Consider the following 20988-nt stretch of genomic DNA (forward strand, 5'->3'; position numbering starts at 1 on the left):
CCACCTCTGGCACCCGTGCCATAGGTTCGCCACCACTGGTTTAAAGAGACAAAGCACAATTCGTGTTCAGACTTATGTTTACTCTCACAGTGATGTGAAAATGTGTCCTTCACTGTGGCAATTTTACTCTAGGTTTTGATGAATAATAATTGACTGTTGGAAGGTATACCAATCTGTGCACAACCTTATTAACAGAGCACACACGCTTTTGATTGTGCCTCCCCCTTTTCTTGTCCTGAGACTCACCTGGAAATTGGCAACCCCAAGGCCTTGGCCTTTTGGATTCTATCAGGACTGTCTAACCGCCACAGTAACGACTGCCCCAGGGGCAGACCCCGAATCTCTCCCCCCTCATTGCCCAGGCAAGCTTCCTCCAGCCAGGCAGAGAAATCTGTCCTGCATCCCGCCCTTCCCCGGTCCCCCTTTCAGGCCTTGCTGGGCCTGCCCTGCATCCCTCTCCTGTCGCCATAGCAACCAGGCAGGCAGGAAGGGAGGCCGGATGCAGCATCTGCAGCAGCAGCATCCGCAGAGGCAGAGAGAAGAGGTGGCAACGGGGACTGAGTGGAGGATGAAGCTGGTAAAGAAATTGGGGGATTGTGAGGTTGGGGGGGTCATTTGAGGCTCAGGATCGGAAATAAAAATGAGAGAGCTGGTGTGGCTGGTAGGGAAACGGCTGCTGTGCCTGGTAGGTGGGGGGAATTGGTGGGCATCCGTTAGATCAGGGGTGTAAAAAATGTGGCCGGGGGCTGGATCTGGCCCTTTGAGGGGCTTATTGGTCCTGTGAACCAGCTGAAGCCACCCCCACCCCCATGACTCGCAGGCCTGATAAGACCTCTTGAGGCCTGGCTATGGGCCCCCCCCCCCCCCAGTACTGTTGTGGGGCCAGCTGAGGCAGTCACCCCCACCCCACCCCCCAGGCCCGACCAAGCCACATTTATGTTATATCCAGCCCTCATATAACAACTGAGTTCAATGCCCCTGCATTAGATGGGTAAGCAAGATTTTGTGTGTGGGGGGTTGTGTGTGGCGTAGTAGGAGCAGCAGTGGCGTAGGAGGTTAAGAGCTCGTGTATCTAATCTGGAGGAACCGGGTTTGATTCCCAGCTCTGCCGCCTGAGCTGTGGAGGCTTATCTGGGGAATTCAGATTAGCCTGTACACTCCCACACACGCCAGCTGGGTGACCTTGGGCTAGTCACAGCTCTTCTGAGCTCTCTCAGCCCCACCCACCTCACAGGGTGTTTGTTGTGAGGGGGGAAGGGCAAGGAGATTGTAAGCCCCTTTGAGTCTCCTACAGGAGAGAAAGGGGGGATATAAATCCAAACTCCTCCTCCTCCTCTCCTCCTCTTCCTCTTCTTCTTCTTCTTCTTCTGTGTGTGTGTGTGCGTGCAGGGGGTCAGTGGAACATTCTGGAGGGAAAGAAAGAATTTGGGGCTGTGCGGGGCAAGGCAGGAATGGATGCCTGCAGAGGCTACAGCCAGACCAGGTTCCGGGAGGCCCAGGTTCTAATCCCCCCTCTACGAAGGAAGCTTGCTGGGTTGTGGTGTCAAACTCGGGATGATTTTTCCTATTTGCCTATTTCTCCGGTGCTCTGGTATCAGTGAATGCCCTTCCCCTTTTGCCTCATGTACGCGTGTACAGATATAGCATGCAAGTAATTTTAAAGAAACCAAAATGACATCATATATTCATTTTCTAGACAAACCTCAGTATAGGAAAAGCTTTATTTATAAGACATAAAGCTTTACCAACACTGGTTTTAACTGGTAAATGTCTTTAAAAAGTCAGTGAGAATTGTCAGTGCTTGTGCAAGGAGGGTTCATTAGAAACTATTGAACACCGTATTTTTGATTGCAAGTTGTTACATCCCGAAAGGCATAATTTTATTAACCCAATATTGATGAAATATCCAGGAAGAGAAAGGAAAACTCTCATCTCAATTTTGGTTGATGGAACAGATAAAGAAATAACGACAAATGCAGCCAAGTTTGCTTGGAAGTACTGTAAAAGGGGGAAAAAAGGAAAAATTTTAAACTTATTAAAAGGCTTTAATTTTGATAGATTTTATTTCATTTGTATTTTAACGTCATTGATTTTACTTGTCATTTGAGAATTTTAGGGAAATGGGGAACTATTTTTTTCTTGCATTGATTTTAACAATATTTGTATTTTAACATCAAACAGAGTGCTGGTCTCTGACTGCAAGCTGAAATAAATTGAATTGAAAAAAATACAGATATAGTTGAATATAGATGCTCTTGGCCTACCCTACCTAACAGGGCTGTTGTCAGCATAAAACGAAGAATGATGTCTAAGGTCCTTTTGGTCCCTTCTGGGGAGAACAGTGGGGTGTAAATGGAGTAAGCAAGTAACCTGAGGAAGGGGTGGGGGTGAGGCTTGCTAGATGGCAAGGTTTTAAGCCTCAGGTTTCCAAGGGAAGAAGTTCAAACCCAGGGCAAGCAGGCAGGATCAGGAGGGGTCACTGGGCTCAGTGCATGTATCTTTCTCACCCACACACAGGCACCCATCACCCTGGGCACCACCCTGGAAGCAAATCTCCAGAAACCTCTGGAGTTGCCAACCTCCTGCTGGCACCTGGGGATCACTCACTGATCTCTAGAGTTCCCCTGAAGAAAATGGCCACTTTGGAGAGTGGACTTTATGGCGTGATGCCCTGCCGAGGAGAAATGGGAGTCCAGGGCCCCTTCTGCATGTGCATGATGCTGCACTTCCAATCCACTTTCAGTGCAATTTGAGGCTGGATTGTACTGTGCGGAATAGCAAAATCTGCTTGCGAACAGTTGTGAAAGTGGATTGAAAGTGCATTATTCTGCATGTGCGGAAGGGGCCCAAGAGTGGCTGCAGAGGGTGGACTCTGTGGTATTACATTCCCACTTAGCTCACTCCCCAAACTTCCCCATCCCTAGGTGCCCGAGTGGTGAGGGGCAGGGGTCTATCAGCAATGGGTCAGGCATGGAGAACTTGGCCATTCTTGCAGGGGCTGATGGGAATTGTAGTCCATGAACATCTGGAGAGCCACAGTTTGCAGATCCCTGCTCTAGAGTTCAGTGGCTCCCTTCCTCTCCCCTGTCTTTAATGGTTCCCTGTTACCACATATATTTTAGAGTGCCAGTGAGTTTCAGTAGTTATCAAGGATTTCAAATTGTTCAATACATAATTTTAATTGTTGTGAAATTCTGTTGTGAGCCCCCCCCCCCCCCCCCCGGAGCCCAACATGGTCGGGAAAGGGCAGATTAAAAATCGAAAAAATAATTAAAGAGATAGATGATAGAATTGATAGAGTTTCCCTATGAATCAGCTTAACTTGGGCCCGGGCGTGCCCGAAAAGCACAACTTTTTTGTGGGATGGGGGGAGGACCCCTCCAAAAACTGCTAACCCCCACAGATCCAGCCAAATACAGACAGCCCAGGTGGAAACCCTCCACTGACAGCTGGGCCACTGTGGCTGAATTCCTGTTTGCGGCCCTTGGCTTTTTGGAGCATGGCATGGAAGTTCCCTAAGCAGCTTGGACCCCAGGGGAGGTTACACTGTTCCCTCTGAGCCTACTTTCTGCTTTGGGGCATTTAAAAAAATGCCTTCTCTCCCACATCCAACTGCAGTCAAGGCCATTTGCAACCAACTAAAAACAAAATCATGTTTTGACTCGGGAGCCAGCTTTTTGTTTGCAGGTGCTTGAGCGACACAGAGTTTGGGTGCAGGGGTGCTTTCCACCTGCCAACAGCATTGCAGCTAGTAAGCTGAGAATCCTCTAGAAATGCCCCAGTGGTCTGTCTCTCCCTCCCTGCAGCAGATGGGGTGCTGGGGTAATTAACTGGGAAGGGTAGAGCCAGCGTTCCCCGTGCATCTCATTTAATTAGGGCTGTCAACTCCAGCTTGCTGGATTTCTGGAGATTTAGGGGGCAAACCAAGGACAGCAGCGTAAGGAGGAAGATCAGGGGACATGATGCCACTCTAGGCCTTTGGTTGCTTCTAGATTCTATAGTAAACCACAGTGGCCACCCTCCAGAGGTGCTATTTCTTCCAAAGGAAGTAAACGTAATCGTCATGAGATCAGGTTGCAATTCCAGGAGTTAGCAATCATCTATTTACATGGCTATTTGAGGGTGTGCATATAATTATTTTTCCCCCCAGACGCTAACAGACGATACTGAAGATGTCTCGCTTGACTTTGGCAATGAGGAAGAGTTGGCATTAAGTAAAGCAAAGATCAGGTAAAGGAGCGTCGGATCTCAGACTTCTCTCAGCGTCTACTTTTGGCAAGTTACTTTCCCCGATCTGCAAAATCAGTTCCTAGAATTTCTCATCGCTTAAATTTCTCATTGCTTCTCAGCAACTTTACATTTTCTTGTCATGTTTAGTATTTTATTAGTAAGCCAGGTTTCCTGCCAAAACATCCTCTTCCCCTCCTGGCCTCATGACCCACGTGTGGGAGTGGCGTGACCTGACCCATTTTGTGGTCCTGACCCACAATGGAAAAACCATTGAAGTTCTTAAGTCAGGGTCTGTGTCTTGGGCTCATTCCGCACATGCAGAATAATGCACTTTCAAACTGCTTTCAGTGCTCTTTGAAGCTGTGCGGAATGGCAAAATCCACTTGCAAACAGTTGTGAAAGTGGTTTGAAAACGCATTATTTTGCGTGTACGGAAGGGGCCTTGGAGTGGGGAAATGTGTAGGTTATGATGGGACACAGTGACCATCATGGCAAGAAGGGCTGAAGTCCTTCCGGTAAATGTCAACATTCACCTGTTCTCTGACTTTTACTGCAGTATGTGTGAAATGCTGTCCTTGGGAGTGAGATAATAGTGTGCAGTCAGCCATGTGGGGTTTTTCAATGGCATAATTTGCCCCCTCCCCCTACGAGGAACAGAGGAAGAAGCCCTTCGACCCAAGCCCTCACACATGTCTGCTGATTGCCTGCCACCTGCCCCGTGCTCATGTGATAGAGCAGGCCGTAAAGTATAGCTGCTTCCTCTTCATCCCACCGCACAACCACAGAGGAAATACCCGGTCGCAAACTCCCACAGCAGACCAGTGGGAAGTTGTCAGGTGCTAACCACAAAAATCATGACCCGGCTGCTTCTGCACAGGAGTCGGGCGGCAGCTACTTCACCCAGCGGAGCTGGTTGCCCCCATTCCCATGCCAAGTCCCCAACAGGAGGGCTGCTTTTGCCTCCCCATTGCAGCCCCCTGAGAGGAGAGAAGCACACGGCTGTTTTTCTTCTGAAGAGCTAAATCTATCACTCGCGTGATGACTCCCATCAGGTGGTGGCATCCTACAGAGGGGAAATCCAAGGCAGACTTTGTTCAGTAAGCCCCCCCACCCCCACTGGGCCATACAAGAACACTGTCTAGACCAGTGATGGCGAACCTTTTCGAGACCGAGTGCCCAAATTGCAACCCAAAACCCACTTATTTATCTCAATAGTGCCAACCCAGCAATTTAACCTGAATGCTGAGGTTTTAGTTTAGAAAAAACCGGTTGGCTCCCTGTTCCTCCGCCCCACCTGCTCGAGTAGGGGCCAGCCTGCCCTAGCCTCCAGCAAGTCCTGCGCGCACCACTCTGTGCCTCTCTAGCATCTCTGCCTCCTCTGCGCCCCCCCTCGGGCAGCAGCCACCTGGAGCACAGGCACCAGCCCCATCATGCTCAGTGGCCCAGGCCAGCCTAGATGTGTGTGTAGGGGGGTGATTTTCCTTTAAATGATCGGTAACTTGTGTGCTGCGTGCTGGCTTTGAGAGGGTTTTTCCAGGTGTCACCTCTGGCACCCGTGCCATAGGTTCGCCATCACTGGTCTAGACGAATATGTGGGTCACAGAGAAGAGGAAGTGAAGAAACCGGCTTCCTCTTCAAGAGTGGTCCTCACCTGCCCTGCCCCCTGGGACAGGGGTACTGTGGGAAAGTCCCCAACCCCTGAAAAGGAGCAATGGAGGGAAGAGGCAAAGCAGAGCGAAGGGTGCTGCGAATGCAGCCACCCAGACCACTCCCCTTCTTCCTCAGGCGAGGAAGCAAGTGTGGACCTGATGCTCATGGTTGAACACAACCTCAAGGTGACTGAGGGAGGGCTGCCAACCGCCAGGCGAGGCCTGGAAATCCCCCAGAACTATAGTGTTCCTCTGGAGAGAACAGCTGCTTTGGGGTGGGGAGGGACTCTGTGGTATTAGACCCCACGAGGTCTCCTTTCCCCAGGCCCCACTCCCTGAACTGGCACTCTAGGACTGGAGTTTTCCCAGAATAGCAACTGATCTCCAGACTTCAGGAATCAATTTCCCTGGAGGAAATGGCAGCTTTGGGAGGTGGGCTGAAGCTTACCTAGGTCCAGAGGCATAGCTATCAGGGACAGGGTGGGGACCGGTGCACCTGGCAAGCACAGGTGGGTCGTGGGGGGGGATTGCCCCCTAGGCCCCTCCCTCTTCCCCCTCGCCCGGCCCAGCAGAGGCCACTGCCAGGCCAGCCTCGGTTCCCTGTCCCAGCGTAGCTATAAGGGGGCAGGGTGGGGTTTGGCCCTGCCTCAGCATAGTTATAAGGGGGCGGGGAAAGGATTGGCCCTGCCTCAGCATAGCTATAAGGGGGCGAGGTGGGGAGGGCCGGTCCCCACCCCATCCCCTTATAGCTACGCTGGGTTGAGGGCTGGCGGCTGGTCCCCACCCCGCTCCCTTATAGTTACGCCTTGCATCGCTGTCTGGCCAGGTAAGTGGGGCACGATGCGTGGTGATGGTGGTGGTGCAGGAAACCGAGTGCAGGGGGTGTTGCAGGGGGGCGTGCGGCTGGTGCGGGGACCCATGGGGGGGCAGAAAACTTGGGAGTATGCCCAGGGCTCCATTTTGCCCAGCTATGTCTCTGTCTAGGTCCATGGTGGCGAACCTTTGGCACTCCAGATGTTATGGACTACAATTCCCATCAGCCCCTGCCAGCATGGCCAAGGGGCTGATGGGAATTGTAGTCCATAACATCTGGAGTGCCAAAGGTTTGCCACCACTGGTCTAGGTCCTTGATCCAGAACTCTTACTGGAGACCATTTGCTGACAGTTGGTTTGTAGCAATCAAGCAACACCCCCCACTGAATTCTGCAGGGCTAAAGGAATATCACCCACTCTGGCCTATGGGGCGGGGAATGTCACCTCGAATAGAGCCAGCCCAGCTACTCCCTTCCTTCACATACTTCCATGGTGGTGCATCCCCCTGACTCACCTCTCGCAGGTACCCTTCTGAGACCCTGGCCAAACCTAAGCCCTTTGTGTGGGACAAGGAAGACGGGCAGGTGGATTACAAGAACCACCTCTTCCTCAAAAGGGAGCGCTCCCTGGCGCCTTTCTTTGGCTGTGTTTATTTGTGTCACAAACCCAGACTTGCTCAATGGAGGAATCAATACCTTGAAAGCAGAATTCTCATTTATTGATGGCGAGCATAGAAAAGCGGTTGTATTGTCAGAACTGGATACAGGAAAACAGGCAAAGCATTATATCCCCGAGCCCAGATGTGTCAGGCCCACCTCCCCTTCTTTCTCTGGAGGCAAGAAGGCGCATGCGCATGCATCCACACACACGCATACTCCTCCCTTCTTCCTGTGGGAAGAGGGAAAGCAGACACATGCACACACATACGCACACACATTCCACAGACAGCGAGGACAGAATTGAGAGTCTCGCAGCTGTGGAGAAAAGATGGACCGGTACACACAGGCATTCCCAAGCTTGTTTGAGCAGAAAGCTTTTACTAGACAGAAATATGGCAGGACCAGGCTGAGACCCAACAAGGACCCAAAGCGGGTTAGAAGAAGAGTTTGGATTTATATCCCCCCTTTCTCTCCTGCAGGAGACTCAAAGGGGCTTACAATCTCCTTGCCCTTCCCCCCTCACAACAAACACCCTGTGAGGTAGGTGGGGCTGAGAGAGCTCCGAGAAGCTGTGACTAGCCCAAGATCACCCAGCTGGCATGTGTGGGAGTGTACAGGCTAATCTGAATTCCCCAGATAAGCCTCCACTGCTCAGGTGGCAGAGATGGGAATCAAACCCGGTTCCTCCAGATTAGATACACGAGCTCTTAACCTCCTACGCCTCCATGAGCTCTTAACCTCCTACGCCAGTTTGTCCTCATAACAACCCTGTGCAGTAGGCTTAGGCTGAATGCAAGGTCACCCAGCAAGCTTCTGTGGCAGAATGGGCAATTCAAACCAGGGTTTCCCAAGTCCCAGTCGGACACTATAACCACAACACCACGCTGGCTCTGTGTATCAAAAGCCTGGCCTGGGTCCACCAAGGCGGAGAAGTGCCCGCTGGACTTTGCTCTTCTCTAGGAGTCAACACTACCCACAGTTTGCTAACCAGAGCCTGGCACAGGGCTTGGTCCGCCCTCATCTTAGAGCTGGAAATTACTCAACCAGAACTGGGGGAAAACCCCCGTCTGGAAAAGGCGACATCACAAGGAAGTGGAGCACCTGGTGAACTTGTGGCACCGGAGTTAATGCTTTGTATACTGGTCTGAGGTTTGATGTTGGACACTATGGAGTCAAGCTAAATCTGGCCAGGTGCTTGGGGGTGTGTGAGGGGGGTTGATTTTCTTTTTGTTGCTAGTTTAGAGAAGAGTCGGATACCTTTTTATCCGTAGCTGAAACCCAGCTCACGTATTACAAGCCACCATATAAATGTGGGAAACACTACATCCTTGCCATCTTGCCCAGCAGGGGAGAGCTGACCAAACTTCACTGAACCGTCATAAATCTCTGCTTGGTGCGCCTATCTCTAAGAAGGGAACCCTGTGTTTGTCACAGGTAGCTAAGAAGCAGCAGCAGCAGGAGGTTTGGATTTATACCCCCCCTTTCTCTCCTGTAAGGAGACTCAAGGTGACCTATAAGCTCTTTTCCCTTCCTCTCCCCACAACAGACACCTTGTGAGGTAGGTGGGGCTGAGAGAGTCCAGAGAGAGCTGTGACTAGCCCAAGATCACCCAGCAGGAATGCAAGAGTGGAGAAACACACCTGGTTCACCAGATAAGCCTCTGCCACTCAGGTGGAGTGGGGAATCGAACCTGGTTCCCCAGGCTAGAATCCACCTGCTTTTAACCACTACACCTTGCTGGCTTAGCTTGGGACAGTTAAGAATATACCTTTTCTGACAGCCGGTCCAGGGTTTCTTGGGCAGGGGGAGGGAGCTGTTTGCTAGGATAGAAGTGAGGGGGTGGGGGCTAAATCGCTTCTCTCTGCCTGGCCAAAGTGTCATCATTTAAAGGGGGTACTTTGGGAAACATTAGGCTGCTGTGGCCACCCCCAATCCCTGCTTCCTGGTTGACCTTTTCACTTGCTAGCTTTGCAGGGACGGTATCAGAGGTCACCTGCATGTGTGAAGCAGCCCGACAGTCCCTTCCCACACGACTCACAGGCATCCCGTGTCATCCCACCAGGCACCCCCTGGCCACCTTCTTCCACCTCTTCTTCCGGGTGAGCGCCATCGTGACCTACTTGTTCTGCGACTGGTTCAGCAAGAGCTTCGTCGCGTGCTTCGTGGTCATCCTCCTCCTCCTGTCCTTCGACTTCTGGTCCGTGAAGGTAAAAATCCCCTGGGCTGCCCCTGGAACCTGCCGTTGTGGTGCCTGGTCCCATTGGGCTCTCAGCTCAGGATCACAGGATTCCCCGCCCCCCCAAGACATCCCAGACTCACATCTAGGGTGGCCCCCAGTTAAACACGCCAAAGTCAAGTCAGCCTACCTTCCTGCGGGTTGATCGATTATAACGTTTTGTCGTGTCCCGTGGCAGGGTGAGCGGGATAGAAATCGAATAAATGAAAGGAAATGTATTGCCGAAGGCTTTCACGGCTGGAGTCACTAGGGATTCTTTCAAATGTTGCCAAAGCCACACAGCCAAGTCAAACCTTGCAGTATGGCAGGGCTGCGTTGCCCGGAGAGGGCTCTTCATCTGTCCAGCGGAGACGAGGGATGGTTGGAGGAAAGCCTGCTGGCAAGACAGTGCCCCCCCCCACCCCCGCTGAACAGGGCACCTCTTGGGCATTACTGCCATTTAAAACCAATTACAACAAACCAATCCCATCCAATCCAATCCAAAAACCTTTATTAGGCATAAACCAGAAGCACCATACATTCCAAGTACAAAAACAGGATCACTGTTATATATCATGTAGAACATGGATTAAAAATGTAGCAACTGCTTCAGAAATTTCTACATTAGGGCTGTTCAATAGCTTAGACATGTTTAGTTTGTCTGAGAGAAACATACATTCTAGAGCAGTGTTGGCGAACCTTTGGCACTCCAGATGTTATGGACTACAATTTCCATCAGCCCCTGCTAGCATAGCCAATTGGCCATGCTGGCAGGGGCTGATGGGAATTGTAGTCCATAACATCTGGAGTGCCAAAGGTTCGCCAACACGGTTCTAGAGGTAGTAAAGCTCCCAGATCGGTTCTAATATCATTATACCTCGAACAGTATAGCAGGATATGAGGGACTGAGTCCATAGCGTTGGGACAGTACCGACAACAACGCTCACTTTGTGGGATGTTAAGGAAACGACCTTGAAGATAGGCAGAGGGGAATGAGTTGCACCTTGCTCTTGTCATGACCCATCTGCACTTATAATTAACAAGCTGTTCTAAATATACAGCAGGGCTAGATTTCGGGGGTGTGATCCCAAAGTATAGAGGGGAACAGGAGCATTGTGCAGCACTCAGGAGAGATTGGTATTCCTGGTCTACAACAAACCAAAGAGGTCCCACACAGCTGGGGCTCCACTCTGATGCAGCTGGCTTTCACTTTGCCACGTAGAATGTCACTGGGAGGCTCCTGGTCGGCCTGCGATGGTGGAACCAGATCGACGAAGACGGGAAAAGCCACTGGGTTTATGAAGCCAAAAAGGTACGCACCTCAGGCACTTATTTTCACAGGCAACGCCAACGCCACCCTCCCAAGCAGGACCCGAAGCAGGAAATGCATCATATGGGACACAGGAGGGCAGAGGTCTTTTTGGAGGGATTTGCCAAGGATGCCGTCCAGTGGGATCTCAACTGAGCCAGTTCTGAAATCAGTCCATGGGGCATTTTTGCCCCTCTCCTCCGGTTATAAATTCGGGCCATTTGGAATGGTGAGATCTCGCTACTGTTGAGATCTTGTCACCCTTCTGGCAGAACTGAAACAAAGGAAAATAAGTAAGGCCCCTGGTTCCAGGGCTTTTTTGGTGTGCTCCTTTGGCATTTGAATTCACTGCTTCTGGTAATTCAGGAAAAATACCACCAGCTCATGTGGCATCGAGCCACAATCACTCCTGTCAATAAAAAGGGACAGTTTAACCCGCCATCTAACTATAGCAGTGGCGTAGTGGCTAAGAGCAGGTGCACTCTAATCTGGAGGAACCGGGTTTGATTCCCTGCTCTGAGCTGTGGAGGCTTATCTGGGGAATTCAGGTTAGCCTGTGCACTCCCACACACGCCAGCTGGGTGACCTTGGGCTAGTCACAGCTTTTCGGAGCTCTCTCAGCCCCACCCACCTCACAGGGTGTTTGTTGTGAGGGGGGAAGGGCAAGGAGATTGTAAGCTCCTTTGAGTCTCCCGCAGGAGAGAAAGGGGGGATATAAATCCAAACTCCTCCTCCTCCTCCTCTTCTTCTATAACCCCATTAGTTTGCTTTCAGTTCCAGGGAAATTCTATGTTGCCCACCTTAAGCTAAAAATGCGTCAAACGATGGACTTTCCCCCCCTGTCATTAATCCAGGACAAGCTGTTTTTCAGGATGGGTCAGGACGCATCACGTTTATTCTCTTTCCTCTATCATGCTTATTATCTTTCCTTTTTTGGGGCAGATAAGCATATTTCTCTCATAGGCAGCTACATGCAGCTTTTATTGATTTACATGCTGCATTTGATTCAATTTCTCGCTTGCGTCTGTGGAGACTTAGGGAGCTGGGTATGTTTAGTCTGGAGAAGAGAAGGTTCAGGGGTGACGTGATAGCCAGGTTGAAAAGTCTGAAGGGAGGTCATGTTGAAGAGGGAGCAAGCTTGTTTTCTAAAAATTTTCCAAAAATTTTTGTAACAGGTTCCCATGGTGGTGGGATTCAAACAGTGGCGTAGCGCCAATGGGGCTGGGCGGGGCACACTGGCGTAATGCCAATTGGGCAAGGTGGGCAGCTGCCCAAGGCATCACCTTGTGGGGGGCATCAAAATGCTGGGTTCGTTTTTGGGTATTTTAGTGGTTTTCCATTTTTGGCCTGCAGGGGGCGCAGTTTTTAGGCTAGCGGCACCGAAATTTCAGCGTATCATCAGGAGACTGTCCTTATGCTACCCCCCAGGTTTGGTGAGGTTTGGTTCGGGGAGTCCAAAGTTATGGACTCCCAAAGGGGGTGCCCCTATCCCCCATTGTTTCCAATGGGAGCTAATAGGAGATGGGGGCTACAGTTTTGAGGGTCCATAATGTTGGCCCCCCTGAACCAAACTGCACCAAACTTGGGCGGTATCATTAGGGCAGTCTCCTGATGAGAGACCCTGAAGGTTTTGAGACTGTGCCTTCAGAAATGTGCCCCCCCCCCCCCCCCCCCCCCCAGCCTGCAACCCCCATTGACAGCAATGCAGAAAACTCAATGCAGAACAAAGATTCTTGGGCAAATTTCTTGGATGTTCCTGCAGGGGGTGCATTTTTGGATGTATCGGCACCAAAATTTCAGGGTATCATCTGGAGATAATGGCACCCCCCAAGCTTGGTGCAGTTTGGTTTGGGGGGGGGCAAAGTTATGGACCCTCAAAACTGTAGCCCCCATCTCCTATTAGCTCCCATTGGAAACAATGGGGGATAGGGGCACCCCCTTTGGGAGTCCATAACTTTGGACTCCTTGAACCAAACCTCACCAAAAATTTTGGTCATGGTGGAGTGGCCGCCCATGGCGGGGGGGCATCCAACTCAGGTTTTGCCCAGGGCTACAGTTTTCCCAGGGCTGCCTCGTTACGCCCCTGGCGGGGCATTCCGGGGACGTGGCTGGGCATTCCGGGGGCAGGGCATTAATAATTTCTCGGTTATTGTAAAAAACTCTTACTGTAAAAAAAAAGTTCCTAATTTCCAGCTGCTATCTTTCTGTCCATAATTTAAACTCATTATAGCAAGTCCTATCGTCTACTGCCAACAGAAACAACTACTTCTCCTCTAATTGACTGCCTGTCAAATACTGAATACTTTCAAATACTTAATTTTGTTTCTAGAAATCAAAAGAAGGATACTTTCCTTAAACAAGGAACTTTACCATATTTCTAAAACATGTTTTTAAAACAGCCCAACAGGGAGAATTATCCCGTTTTTCACCTTCGCTAAACAGCCACATAGGAAACAACAGGACTTTATGATTTTTGGACCTAATGGAATTTCTAACGGAAAAGCAGACCCAATTAGTAACCCCCTCTCGGCACACACAGATAATTAGTAACCCACTCTCGGGAACTGGTGAGAACCTGCTGGATCCCACCTCTGGAGACTACTACGACAAGGAGTAATGGATTCAAGGTTCAGGAAAAGAGATTCCACCCAAACATTAGGAAGAACTTCCCAACGATAAGTGGAAGTTACTGCCTCAGAGGATGGTAGAGGCATTTTCTTTGGGGGAAGGCTATCTGTCAGCAGTGCTTTGATTGTGGGGGTTGGACTGGATGGCCCTGGTGGTCTCTTCCAACTCCAGGATTCCGTGATCTTTTGGTTGGCAATGTTAGGGAGGTGTTACTTCGCCTACAGTAAAGTTTATATTTTGTGCCCTTAGAATTAGGCAGGCACATGTTAAAAAATATTGCTGGGTTAAGTGTTAGCAGGGCTGTTGTTTTCAGGGGTCTACAACCTGCGGCTCTCCACATGTTTATGGACTACAATTCCCATAATCCCCTGCCAGCATGATGGGATTTGTAGTCCATGAACATCTGGAGAGCCGCAGGTTGCAGACCCCTATCAGTTCCACCAAGGATGTAGGCAGTCTGATTTTGAAACAGGAACATGCCGATGCAAACCCATCCAACCCAACGAGTCCGTCCTTGAGTTCCTCTGCTTCCTACCCCGCTATGATACTATTTGGAAATTTAGCCATGGCAACATTGTTTAATTCTGCACGTGAAATGGTTATCCGCCAGTACATTCAGAGAGCCGGTTTTTTGTTGTTGTTGTTGCTACATCTAGGAGTTTCAGTTGTAAGAGCTGGATGCCAGGAATTGAGCCCGGGATCTTCTGCAGGCCAAGCAGCTGCTCTTCCGCTGAGCCAGAGTCTCTCCCCTGAAGCTGCCTTACACAGTATCAGACCGCTGGCCCATCACATCAGCCTTATCTTTGCCTACTGGCACCAGTTCTCCAGGGTCTCAGGTGCAGGAGGGGGTTTTCCCATCACCTACAGCCTGGAGGTGCCAGGGATCAAACCTGGGCCCTTCTGCACAATATCCAGGCGCTCTGCTGCTAAACTGGGGCACCTTCTCATCTTCAGGGAGCAGCAGGGGCATAGTGGTTAAAAGCAGGTGCATTCTAATCTGGAGGAACCGGGTTTGATTCCCTGCTCTGCCACTTGAACTGTGGAGACTTATCTGGGGAATTCAGTTTAGCCTGTGCACTCCCAACACACGCCAGCTGGGTGACCTTGGGCTAGTCACAGCATTTCGGTGCTCTCTCAGCCCCACCCACCTCATAGGGTGTTTGTTGTGAGGGGGAAGGGCAAGGAGATTGTAAGCCCCTTTGAGTCTCCTACAGGAGAGAAAGGGGGGATATAAATCCAAACTCTCCTTCTCCTTCTTCAGCTGATCCCATCCCAACTCAAAATATAAATGGGCACTCGTCAAAAAAGAGCCACCTCTGGCCTGAAGCACAAAGGGCTGCAGTTTTAGCAAACCAAAATTGGAAGAGACCCTCAAGGGCCATCCAGTCCAACCCCCTGCAATGCAGGAACCCATAATCAAAGCACTCCTGACAGATGGCCATCCAGCCTCTCTTTAAAAGCCTCCAAAGAAGGAGACTCCACCACTCTCCGAGGCAGTGAATTCCACTGTCGAACAGCCCTGATGGTCAGGAAGTTCTTCCTGACGTTTAGGTGGAATCTCTTTTGCTGCACCTTGAATCCATTACTCCTGGTCCCAGTCTCTGAGGCAGCAGAAAACAAGCTTGCTCCCCCTTCCACATAACACCCCTTCAAATATTTAAATGTGGCTCTCATGTCAACTCTTAACCTTCTCTTCACCAAACTAAACACCCTCAGCTCCCTAAGTCTCTCCTTGCAGGGCACGGATTCCCTACAATCCATGCCCTACAATGGTAAAAGGGCCATCCAGTCCAACCCCTTTACCATTTTGGTTGCCCCCTCTGGACCCATTCTAGCTTGTCAATATCTTGTCCCTGTCAAATAGATTTGGCCAACAGGATTTTAACAGGTTGTCTTTTGCCCGACTCTTTGAATAAGAGGAGAAGTCTGGAGAGGTTTGCCAATCTCTATTGGGGCCGATATAATTATGCAGAGCTCTGCTTGCTGAATGTGATTTTTTTAAAAACAAAAGACTTGCAGACCAACATGGCCAGACACCATTTATTAGAAAAAAACTAAGGAAGTGTATCAGCAAATGAGGAAATGAATCTACGTTCCTAGAATTAGTGTGAACCCAGCAGTGGTTCCCATTTTGAGCGAATGTTGCATTCTTGCGTTTTGTTGGCTGATGCGAACTCTTCCGCCTCTGCAGGTCCCTTCCAGCACTGCTGCCCCGACGGAAGTTGAGGCCCGGATCTTCTGGCTGGGCCTGATCATCTGCCCCGTCATCTGGACCATGTTCTTTTTTAGCACACTGTTTTCCTTGAAGCTGAAGTGGCTGGTAAGGCCGGGGGGGATCCTTTGGGGCCAGGCGGCAATTGAAGAACTGGATTCAAGTCCAGTGGCGCTTTAGAGACTGAGATTTTTGGGAATCAAGTCCCCCCTCCCCAGATATTTGATGAAGGGAACACTGGCTGGCTGTTGCGCGTTTTCCAGGCTGCGTGGCCGTGGTCTGTGCCATGCAGAGAAACAGATCTCACGGTGACGTAGCTCTGAGATGCCAGTCACAGATGTGGGTGAAATGTTAGGTGTAAAAACTACCAGACCACAGCCACACAGCCCGGAAAACCCACAACAGCCAGGCTACGAAAGCCTTTGACAATACGGGGAGCTCTGACTCTTGACAACATACACCCAGAAAATCTTGTTGGTCTCTATGGTGGAATTGAATCGAGCTCTGGAAGGCGAACGGCAGCTACAGAAGGCAGACTCCATGGCCCACAAAAGTAAACGGCATCCCTGCTGAGTTCCTTTCACCCACCTCATAGGGTGTTTGTTGAGAGAGGGGAAGGGAAAGGAGGTTGTCAGCCCCTTTGAGTCTCCTTACAGGAGAGAAAAGGGGGATATAAATCCGAGAAACGAACTGCTACTTTATAAGCACGAGATAAATGCCGGAATTAAAAGCCATGCAGAAACAGCCAAAGAAGAAAAGTCAGGTCCCTTTATTTGCTTTAAGAAAACCAAACTAGAGTTTGGTTCAGAGCACGCTTTCCTCATGCCTGCTGGGTATCCTTGGCCCACACCCAGAAAAAGGAGTCAAGTGTCATTTACTTGCAAATGCATCCAGAACATGAACCCTGTAAGGATATATAGCCCCGCCTAGACCAGTCTTCTTGCTAGAATCTGCCCCGTCTGCTCTCCCCGTAGGCGCTCGTGATAGCTGGCATCTCCCTCCAGGCCGCTAACCTGTATGGCTACGTCCACTGTAAGTTAGGAGGACTGAAGAACCTCCACAAAATTGCCGGAAGTTTTCCAGCTCAGCAGATGTTCCAGAGGGTGAGTAGGCTTGTTTCTTTTAAATGAACAAACATCCAGATCAGTAATAACACACTCATCACCAGGAGGGAGAATAACAAGCCAACCAGAGAAGAAAAATAAACAACACGACAATGAAATAGGTGGGACCACGATCAAAAGCAGACACCGCACTCAATGCGGCCCCCAGTAAAGAGAAGAACAGTGGTGGCACGCAAAGGCACCTGGCTTGACAACACGACATGCAAAAGGGATCTGGGAGTCTTAGTAGATCACAAACTGAACATGAGTCAGCAGCGTGATGCGGCGGCCAAGAAAGCCAATGCGATTCTGGGCTGCATCAATAGGAGTATAGTGTCTAGAAGATCGAGGGATGTAATTTTACCTCTCCATTCTGCATTGGTTGGACCTCACCTGGAATATTGTGTACAGTTCTGGGCACTGCAATTCAAGAAGGATATTGACAAGCTGGAACGGATCCAGAGGAGGGCAACCAAAATGGTGAAAAGTCTGGAGTCCATGCCCTACGAGGAGAGGCTTACGGGGTTGGGGATGTTTAGTTTGGTGAAGGGAAGACATGATGGCCAGATTTAAATATTTGAAGGGATGCCTTGTCAAAGAGGAAGCAAGCTTGTTTTCTGCTGCTCCAGAGGCTAGGACCAGGAGTAATGGGTTCAAGGTGAAGGGAAAGAGATTCCACCTAAACATCAGGAAGTACTTCCTGACAGTAAGGGCTATTCGACAGTGGATGCACCACCTCGGAGTGTGGTGGAGTCTCCTTCTTTGGAGGTTTTTCAAGAGAGGCTGGATGGCCATCTGTCAGGATTATGTGTTTGATTATGTGTTCCTGCATGGCAGGGGGTTGGACTGGATGGCCCTTGGGGGTCACTTCCAGCTCTATGATCCCTCGACAAGGCATTTCACAGTCTTGGTATAAGACACCCCAACCTCTGCTACAGAAGGGTGAGTGGTGCAAAGCAGCAATGATATATGGGCCATAGCAATCAATGCACTTCTGAGCTGCAAGAGTCTTGCCGGGCTTTTTTAAAAGATGAGGGTAAGTTCAGTAGCTGTGCATCAGGAGGACTGGAAGGGCACCCCTTTGTTTGAGCAACAAACAGGCTCGGACAACCTCTCCGTTCTGAGGTGGCCAGGACCACAAGCTCAGTCTGAGCCCAGCAGCATCTTAGTGAGCAACAAGATTGGGGGGTGGCGGGCGGCAGCTCAAAGCTCTCGTCATCAGGTCTGAATGACGTTAACGGCACTGCGTTCGTTTTTCAGGACACGTCAGAGGGATTTCAGAAGACGGGTCTGAAGGGGACTGGGACATGAAAACTGCAAGGTGAGCCCCCTCCTCAAAAGGAGACAACGCTGCAGGTTGGAAAGTATCCAAAGAGACTCCATCTCTGTCCCAGAACTTTCAGCAAGAGTCCTCCCCCTGGCCTCTCCCACGGCACAGGCTGAAAGCATCGCATGTGTGCACAGTTCTAGACCCGTGCCTGCAGGAAGCTGTTCTGGCTCCTTCCTCTTCTGGAGCACCCGACCCACGGGAATCCCCTGCAGCCACCTCACCCCTAGCACAAAGCCAGACATTTTTGATTGACGATGAGGAATTGAAAGCAAGCCAGAACCCACCATCTTCCCCTAGTGGCCAAAACAGCGCTGAGACCTGTAAACGAGGGGCCCTCCTTTGCGTGGTTGCTCTGAAGGAGAGTTTCGATTTATATCCAACCTCTCCCTCCTGTAAAGGGTCTCAGAGCACCTTCCTCTCCCCACAAATGACACCTTCTGAGGTAGGTGGGGCTCAGAGAGTTTGGAGAGAACTGTGACTGCCCCAAGGTCACCCAGCAGGCTTCGTGGGTAGCCATGGGGAAGCTAATCCAGTTCACAAAGGTCCGCTGCTCATGTGGAGGAGTTTTGATGGCCGGGGGTTGGATTCGATGACTCTCAAGGTCTCTTCCTATTCTATGAGTAGGGATTCAAATCTGGTTCTCCAGATTAGAGTCTGCCTCTGTTAACCACTATGAGTGTGGTGGAGTCTCCTTTGGAGGTTTGTAAAGAGAGGCTGGATGGCCCTGGGTCAGGAGTGGTCTGATTATGTGTTCCTGCATGGCAGGGGGTTGGACTGGATGGCCCTGGGGGTCTCCTCCAGCCCTATGATTCTACACCTGTCACGACCAGCCCATGTCTGGTTTGACCCTGCCATTTCTCTGGATCTTGTCTCTGGACTGTGGGACTGGTGAGGGGTCATTCCCCCCTTGGCAACAGGTAGTCAGCGGTGGTGTAGAGTGATGTGGGGCATGGCATGGGGTATCATAGAGGGCGCTTGCCTGTTTCAGTTCTGGCAATAGAAGTCTAAAGGCTTATTCCTGATGCTGTTTCGTCTGAACCCAGAGTCCCGTTATTGAAAAGTCCAGGGGCACGGCACCACCACGCTGGCTTCTTTGCCAGCAGTCCACAAGGAGAGGCTCATTTCTTTTAATTATTTACTTTATTTATACCTTGACTTTCTCCCCAACAGGGACCCAAAGTGGTTTACATTGTTCTCTCTGCATTATCCTCACAACAATCCTGTGAACTAGGCTGGGCTGAGAGACAAGTCGGGCCCAAAATCAAGCTTCCACGGCAGAGGGCAGACTGGAGCCTGGGTTTCCCAGATCCTAGCCTGACACTAGTCCAAAGAGAGTTTTGTGGACCGCTAAAAAGACAAATGAGGGCAGAGGTGGGATCCAGCAGGTTCTCACAGGTTCCCGAGAGTAGGTTACTAATTATTTGTGTGTGCCGAGAGGGGGTGACTAATTGGTGATTTTGCCACGTGATTTTTGCCTTAGTTACGCCCCTCCTCTCAGCAGTAGTGCGTAGAACTTGAAGCAGTCTAGGAGGAGGTGTACTGGCGTGCGTGGCAGCCTGCGCCTGCATGCATTCGTTTCCCGCCCAAGCACCTGCGCAGCGGCTGCATCCTTGCCACAGCCCTGCCCAGGAATGCCCCGCCCAGCCCCATTGGCGCTACGCCACAGTTTGAATCCCACCACCATGGGAACCTGTTACTAAATTTTTTGGATCTCACCACTGAATGAGGGCGTTCTGGATCAAATCAAGCCTGAACTCCCCCCAGAAACTAGAATGGCCGAACTGTGGCTGTTGTGCTTTGGCACATTATGGGAAGACAAAACTCCCCCAGAAATGACAGGCTAGGAAAAGTTGAAAATAGTTGGTAAGAAAGGAAGACTTGACATGAGGTGGAGGCTCCACTGATTGTGTGTTTCTGCACGGCAGGGGATTGGACTTGATGGCCCTTGGGGTCTCTTCCAACACTAGGATTCGATGACTCCATCAGGGTAGTTTCCATCAGGGAAACTACGGCCTTCTGGCTGCAAGGCTATGAATGGGAGGGTGCTCTGGCAATGAACCACCCACCCACACGAGTCCACACAATGGCTTGCCCTGAGCAACACCAAAAAGACACTGGGCTCAATTGAGATCCCCCCTCTCTCAATCGCTCTCCGTTAAGAGTGTTAAGACACCGGCCTTCACAAGCTTACTGCAGGATCTTGTTTCGGTCACACACGCTCTCAGCCTAGCCTACCTCACAGGGCTGTGGTATAGATAAAATGGAAGCAAGGGGGATTTGCATGTGCAAACTTAAGCTCTTTGGTGGAAATGGGGAGGGGGAGTGAAACAGAAGCCGTTGGTTTGGATTATGATCTTCCAGTTCCTCCCCTGACCTCTCAAGAGACAGACAGGGAAACAATCCAGAGGGAGTGGCCCAACCCCCAAGACTTGCTCTTTGCTGGACTAAAATCTCCTGCCTTTCTATTTCAGATTCTGCGGCCAAAGGAGACCCACATTCTAAATAGGGAATGCTGTCGACCACTGACACAGCGCACAGCCCATGGAAAAAAAACACACAACACAGTTGCCATGCCTAGAGAAGGTACTGAAATGCAGACCGAACGCATGGAGATGTACGTGCCTCTAATAAAAAGTGCTCTCAGCATGGCTCTGGGCTGAATTTACTGGCAAGGAGTGAGCAGACGCACGAAGCCGGCCTATACGGAATCAGACCTCCCCGAATATTGCCTCCTCAGGCCAGCAGAAGCTCCCCAGAATGCCTCTTCTGGAGTCTCCGGGAAAGTCCTGTCACATGACCTCCTGCCCGGTCCCTATTAACTGCAGGTGCCCAGGGCCTTC

The 20988-nt window shown here is 50.6% G+C and overlaps 1 protein-coding gene across 1 annotated transcript; it reads left to right on the plus strand.

Moving 5' to 3' along the window:
* Positions 1 to 448: 448 nt before the first annotated feature.
* Positions 449 to 20691, plus strand: TVP23A (trans-golgi network vesicle protein 23 homolog A). Its single transcript, XM_048493179.1, has 8 exons — positions 449 to 577; positions 4151 to 4230; positions 9414 to 9558; positions 10789 to 10878; positions 15695 to 15823; positions 16690 to 16818; positions 18079 to 18139; positions 20620 to 20691. Exons 1-7 carry the CDS (start codon positions 500 to 502, stop codon positions 18127 to 18129), a joined length of 702 nt encoding a protein of 233 aa, XP_048349136.1. The 5' UTR covers positions 449 to 499; the 3' UTR covers positions 18130 to 18139; positions 20620 to 20691.
* The last annotated feature ends 297 nt before the right edge of the window (positions 20692 to 20988 follow it).

This window comes from Sphaerodactylus townsendi, linkage group LG04 (assembly GCF_021028975.2).
Source record: "Sphaerodactylus townsendi isolate TG3544 linkage group LG04, MPM_Stown_v2.3, whole genome shotgun sequence".
Taxonomy (NCBI): domain Eukaryota; kingdom Metazoa; phylum Chordata; class Lepidosauria; order Squamata; family Sphaerodactylidae; genus Sphaerodactylus; species Sphaerodactylus townsendi.